Here is a 6,732-nt window from a genome sequence, read left to right on the forward strand (position 1 = left end):
AGGATGCATTTCATCAGGCACTGGTGGTTTGAAGACATCTAACTTGTCTAAGTAATTTTTGACTTGTTCTTTCCCTATTTTAGCCTCTGATCCTACCTCATTTTCACTGACATTCACTATGTTAGACGTCCAATCACCACCAACCTTCTTGGTGAAAACCAAAACAAAGAAGTCATTAAGCAGCTCTGCCATTTCCACATTTTCTGTTATTGTCTTCCCCCCGTCATAGAGTAACGGGCCTACCCTGTCCTTGGTCTTCATCTTGCTTCTAATATTTCTTGTTTCCTTTTATGTCCCTAGCTAGTTTGATCTCATTTTGTGCCTTGTTTTTTCTAATTTTGCCCCTACATACTTGTGTTATTTGTTTATATTCATCCTTTGTAATTTGACCGAGTTTCCACTTTTTGTAGGACTCTTTTTTGAGTTTTAGATCACTGAAGATCTCCTGGTTAAGCCAGGCTGGTCTCTTGTCATACTTTCTATCTTTGCTATGCAGTGGGATAGTTTGCTCTTGCGCCCTTAATAATGTCTCTTTGAAAAACTGCCAATTGTCTTCAATCGTTTTTCCTATTAGACTTGCTTCCCATTGGATCTTACCTACCAACTCCCTGAGTTTGCTAAAGTCTGCCTTCTTGAAATCCATTGTCTTTATTGTGCTGTTCTCCCTCCTACCATTCCTTAGAATCATGAACTCCACCATTTCATGATCACTTTCACTCAAGTTACCTTCCACTTTCCAATTCTCAACCCGTTCCTCCCTCTTTGTCAAAATCAAATCTAGAACAACCTCCCCCCTAGTAGCTTTCTCGACCTTCTGAAATAAAAAAAATTGTCTCCAGGTCTACAGATTAGGGCACCAACAGACCAGAGGAGTATCACTTACCAAACATTCGGAGTAAAGTTTGCCCAGGGTGAAGTCGGTGGCTAATTCTGCAAAGCATACTGCAAAGCAGAGAAGATGTACCAGTCTCTCGCTGTTTCCTGTCTCTCTTCCTTTCTCTCCTTTTATAGAAGGGCTCAGGTGTAATATAGAAACTTAGATGTATTTTCATGATTTGTCTGGTAGAGTCTGTAAGTTTCCATTCCCCTCGTGGGCTCTGCTCACCCTTTGGGTATCTTTGCACACTGACAAATTCTTCTCCCTTCCTGCCGGGAAATCGAATGAGGGGAACCAGCTCTCCTTGGATGGATTGGGGTGGCAATGTGGGGTAGCGGGTCACACCAGGAAGGGGGTGGCCTGTCTCCTGGGTTCTATTCCCGGCTTGCTGGATCCATGTAGATTAAGAGCAGGACTCTCCTATCCTTCGAAGAAGCACTGTCCATGGGAGATCTCAGCCCCCATGAAGACACCGACATACGTTGGGAGATTTTTGAGCCAGCCCAGTACCCTGCTCCCTGACGGGGACAACACATCAGCTGTGAATGAGCAGAGCAGTGCTCAGACCAGCCCTCTCCCTCGGCCTGCCCTCTAGGCCGGGGGAGCCAGGGGGAGCCCTGCAGCTGCTCTTGCTCACCCCAAAGGCCTGGCAGGAAGACGGGGAGCGCACCAGCTTTCTTGGACCCCATCGCGGCTCCATGTGTAACCCAGACACTTCCTGGATGTGGTGATTGATTCTGCTCTACAGCCTTAGCTAACAGCCAGTTGACTTTTAGCTCATGTTGTAGAGGCTCATGCACTAAGCTCCAGAGGTCGCCAGTTCGATCCTGCCCGACGACGACCAGGGCCTGTCGGCGTTACACGCGCACAGGACCAGAGGACACTGGAATCAAAGCCCGGCAACTGGGGGGATGGGAGAATTTGGGGGTGGGGGGCAGGGAATCTCTTACCTTCCCCCAGGCTGTGCTGCGCTCAGGGGGGCTGATGGTGCCCAGGAAGGGGCAGCAAGCTGTGGGCACACGCAGATCACTCGTCCCTCGCACTCAGTGTCTCAGCTGCTGTCTCGCCTTCTGTGGGCTCCTAGCTCCCCCTCTTCCTGCCAGCCCCCCTCTTTGTGTGCCTCTCTTTCTTCCCTTCCCTCTGCTCTGCGGCTGGCTCAATCCCACTGCCCCTGCCCCGCAGTCCGGCTCTTCCCCTTCCCTGGAACCGCGCGCAGGGGAAGTGAAAGCAGCAGCTGGCTGAGGAAGCCGGGCAGGGCCTCATCCCTCCCGGCCCGGCTGTGGTGGGTAACAGGGGAGGGACAGAGCGGGGCCTAGGTACACCCCATCCCTCCAGCGCATTTCCTGGTGGACACAGCTCTAAATGTTGCTGTGCCGTCAGGGGGGACAGTGTGTAGTTATAACACACACACACACAGAGTGCAGGGCTCAGCCCCTCCAGCAGGGGGCAGCAGACACACACACACACACACACACACTAGGGTTGACAGGTGTCTGGTTTTCGACCACAACGCCTGGTCATAAAGGGACCCTGGCAGCTCCCATCAGCACCGCCAAATCCAGTCCTCGGTGTTGCGGGGCTAAGGCAGGCTAGTCCCTACCTGTCCTGGCAGAGCCTGCACCCCCGCCGGAGCCCTCACCCCACCCTGCACCCCAAATCCCTATCCCAACCCAGAGCCTCCTCCCACACCCTGAACCCCTCATACCAGGCTCCCCCCCCAGAGCCTGCACCCCCAGCCCAGAGCCCGTATCCCCTCCCGCACTCGGCCACACACCCCAGCCTGGATCCCCCTCCTACACCCCAAACCTCTCATCCCCTGACCCCACCCCAGAGCCCTTACCCTCCCTGCCCCCCAACCCCCTGCCCCAGCCCAGTGAATGTGAGTGAGGGTGGGGGAGAGCCACCGTGAGAAGGGGAATGTAGTGAGTGGGGGATGAGGCCTCGGGGGAATGGGCGGGGCAGGGGTGGGCCCTCGTGGAAGGGGTGGGTCTAGGGTGTTCGGTTTTGTGAGATTAGAAAGTTGGCAACCTGAACAGAAACACTCTCACACACACACATATCATACCCAGCAGAGGGCAGCAGGGACACACACACACACGCACACAGAGCAGGGCTCATCCCACGCAGCAGGGACACACACACTTTCGGGCTCTGTCTGCACTAGAAGGAAAGGTGTGGTGTTATTCACGTGTGTGAGCTCACTGGTGTTAACATCCTAACGCAGGCCAGGCCGGTTGTAGCTCTGACACGGCTCAGCTGGTTGCTATCACCCATAAGATCCCCCATTTTAAAGCAAGGCACCCCTTTTCCCCTAGTCCAGACAAAGCTTTGGCTTCTTTGGAAGTCGCGAGGCTGCTCTCGCCTTCCATTTCCTCACTGATCTGAAAGCTCCTCACAGGATGCACGCCCTGGAGGACTGTCTGCCCCCTTCTTTGGATCCCTGCTTCAGCAAAGTATTTAAAGGCCTGCAGAACTTTAAACCCTTGAGCAGCAAACTCACTGAAGTCTTGTGTTTAAAGTGATGCCTAAGCATTTTGTTACGGTACTGGGGAGTAGCAGTGTTAACCCACGGGACTCCTTGCCACTGGGAATTAGTGGGGTTAACCCACAGGACTCCCTGCCACTGGGAATTAGTGGGGTTAACCCACAGGACTCCCTGCCACTGGGAATTAGCAGGGTTAACCCATAGGAATCCCTGACACTGGGAATTAGTGGGGTTGACCCATGGGATTTCCTGCCACTGTGAATTAGTGTGGTTATCCAGTGGTACTCCCTGTCACTGGGAATTAGCAGTGTTAACCAGTGGGACTCCCTGCCACTGGGAATTAGCGGGGTTAACCCACAGGAATCCCTGCCACTGGGAATTAGTGGGGTTGACCCACGGGACTCCATGCCACTGGGAATTAGCGGGTTAACCCATGGGACTCCCTACTACTGGGTTTTTCTCTCTGACCATTGTCATCATGATCTACATAGAGGCTTAATCCAGGTTATAAGTGAATTTATTACATGATACGACTATATCTGCACGAGTAGTAATCATAAAGAAACAAGCCCACTAACTATTGATTCAGCATAAATGCAGTTGCCCTGGCTATAGATTATAGAGAACAGTGGTTTTCAAACCGTGGGTTGTGACCCAGTACTGGGTCGTGGGATGTAAGGCACTGGGTCGCGATGGTTCTGGTCAGTACTGCCGACCGGCCCGTTAAAAGTCCCATCAGCGGTTAAAGGTCTCATCCCTGGCCCCACCCCCGAGCCTGCACCCCCAGCCCAGAGCACTGACCCCCCTCCCACACCCGAACCCCCTGCCTCAGCCCAGATACCCCTCCCACACCCTGAACCCCTCATTCCCAGGCCCACCCTGCAGCCCTCATCCGCGCACCCCAACCCTCTGCCCCAACCCTGAGCCCCTCCCACACTCCAAACCCCTCATCCCCAGCTCCGTTGGGTCACGGGCATCAACAATTTTCTTCAACTGGGTCACCAGAAAAAAAGGTTGAAAACCACTGATATAGAATTTAGCTTCTATAACCAACTTGTAGCAATATGCTGGATTGACCAAGGGCTCACACAGGCTGTTGGGATCATGATATGATTAAATTGCTCCTCCGATCACCTGATGCAAAACACAGCATTGTTACAGTCGATATATGAGTGTTGCAAACTCTTGTGATTCTTGCAATTATTGGTATTTTCCTTTAAAGCTTCCTGGAGTCGTGTGATCACGGGAGAATCTCAATTTTTATTAAAAAGAAGTTTCTAGCCCTAGTTTTTAGTGGCCGTGGAGAACAGCAGGAAAAGGTGACCAGCAAACTCTCAAAACAGGAGGCAAATGAAAAAAAGCCAAATATTTTAAAAAATCGTATGATTTTGAGGGGCCTGAATGGTGATTTTTAAATGCTTGCGGTGACATTACTGGGAAATGCTTGTTCCAGAGCCCTCATTCATTTGTAACCCGGCTGCTAGCACACAAATTAGCCGTCGTCTTCAGTTCTTCAAATCAAAGGCATTGTTTAAGGTGCACAAAGTCTGCTGTAGGCAATGGCTGGAAGGTCGTGCAGGCCGGGTACTAAAAAGACAGCAGCTGATGGCAAGGTTGGTTGCTACATTGATTTACGTTAGTTGAGGATCTTGGTGTATTTTGTTGGTTTTCCTGTTTTAAACAAATGGTTTGGCTACCCTAACAAGTCGAACAGAAAGCCTAGAAACCTGACTCACTGTGGGAAATTAAAGAATGAAATGGCAGCTTCTTTTCAGCTTCATTTTTAACATTTAGGGCTGTGGTGGCCCAATCTCCATGTGGGATTGGGTCTCTGATTCATGAACACATCTGCTGATCATTTAAGCTTTTTCCCGTCTTCCTTCAAAGCGGTCTTCCGAACCCTTTTGGCATCTTCAGCCACTTCATCGAGAAAGCTCAACAGCATGAAGTAGGTGGTTAAAAAAGAGATTCCCGCAGTTAACATGGGACCAAGCACTGGTAGATTTGCCGTTAATTTAGGCAAACCCTTCTCCTCCTTTAGCAGCCGTTTGATTACAACATCTCTGTTTATTTCTTCTTCCCTGGGAGATATGATAACAGCCTTCAGCTCCGCTATCGGTTTCCCAGTCTGCCTGGCCAGATTAGCCAAGGAGCCGTCATCTAGGCCGAAGTACTTGTAGAAGGCAATCATGGATCCTAGCAGGATTCTAATATCACAAGCAACAGAGAGCTGCGGGATAGGAATGACATTGACTAAAGCCGATGCGAGGGATATTAGCCATATCAGCTTCTGCATGGCAGCTTTCTTCTCCTCTATGATTTCGGCAGACAGGTTTGGCAGACTGAGCAGAAAGGCAAGTCTCTGCAGACCTTGGAGATCATCCTGCAAAGTCTTGACCAGGCCAGGAGCATCATACTTGGTGAATTCACAGCTGGAGAGAAGGAAAATCTTTGGGTTGCTGATCCCTGCCTTTTGCAGGTGTTTCCTGCAGTCCATCCTGAGTCGCTGCAGGACGCTCTCCTGACTGAATGTTCTAGGGTGATCCCTTTCTTCATTGCGCAAGTCTTCATCCACCTTGGAGCGCACAAAATAGAACCTCTTCCCCATCCTCTCGATCTCCTGGGCCAGGGCCGTGTGGTTGCATTTGAAGCGCTCCGAAGCGATGATCACAAAGAAGTCATAGCGTTCGAAGTTCACCTGCTCCAGATACGTGTTTGGCTCAAAATCTGGGGCGCTAATCCCGGGCAGGTCCCACAGCCTCACGTTGGGGTGGTTAGGATAGGGATAAACAGTCGGCTCCGCCGTCGTTTCTGTCACCCCAGTTGGGGCAGCCCCGTCATCCTCAGCAGTCAGTCCCCGGAGGGCGTTGATGAAGGACGATTTCCCGGCACCCGTCTCCCCCGTGACTGCAATGTTGAGAATGGTGGATTTGAACAACTCAAGCTCTGCCTGCGCTATAGAAGCCACTTCCGCCTGTCCTTTGTCTTTGAAAAGATCCAGGAACTCCTGAAACACCTTTATGGAGTCATTGAAGAGTTCCTTTGGGTCCAACCCTAGATCCAGAGCTTCCATGGGAGCTGAGATTAACACCAGACCCTTCATGAGCACTGAGATGGACTCCATATCCATGGCACGTACAAGAGATTCCCTCTTCCCAAGACAAGAAAAGGAAAAGGCATGTTTCGGTTAGTGTAAATGTAACCTGAAAAAAATAAAACTGTTCACGTAGCAACTTACAGACTTGCAGCCGTGGGGCTGGTTTCACCCTCACCAGTACGTGTGCTGAAACTTCCATCCCCATCCCCACTCTGAACAAACCGTAAGCACTGTTAATACAGGTTAACCTCCCGGTGTACGGACTATTACTCC

General features: G+C 51.1%; 1 protein-coding gene across 1 annotated transcript; it reads right to left on the bottom strand.

Annotated features, from left to right (window-relative positions):
- Positions 1 to 5,217: 5,217 nt before the first annotated feature.
- Positions 5,218 to 6,486, bottom strand: LOC113409119 (interferon-inducible GTPase 5-like). The gene is made up of 2 exons (XM_026662714.1): positions 6,459 to 6,486; positions 5,218 to 6,428 (listed from the first exon to the last, which is right to left on the bottom strand). The coding sequence occupies exons 1-2, from the start codon at positions 6,484 to 6,486 to the stop codon at positions 5,218 to 5,220; spliced, it is 1,239 nt and encodes a 412-aa protein (XP_026518499.1).
- Between the last annotated feature and the right edge of the window lie 246 nt (positions 6,487 to 6,732).

This window comes from Terrapene carolina, unplaced genomic scaffold, assembly GCF_002925995.2.
Source record: "Terrapene carolina triunguis isolate 2854851 unplaced genomic scaffold, T_m_triunguis-2.0 Scaffold29806, whole genome shotgun sequence".
NCBI classification, from domain to species: Eukaryota; Metazoa; Chordata; order Testudines; family Emydidae; genus Terrapene; species Terrapene triunguis.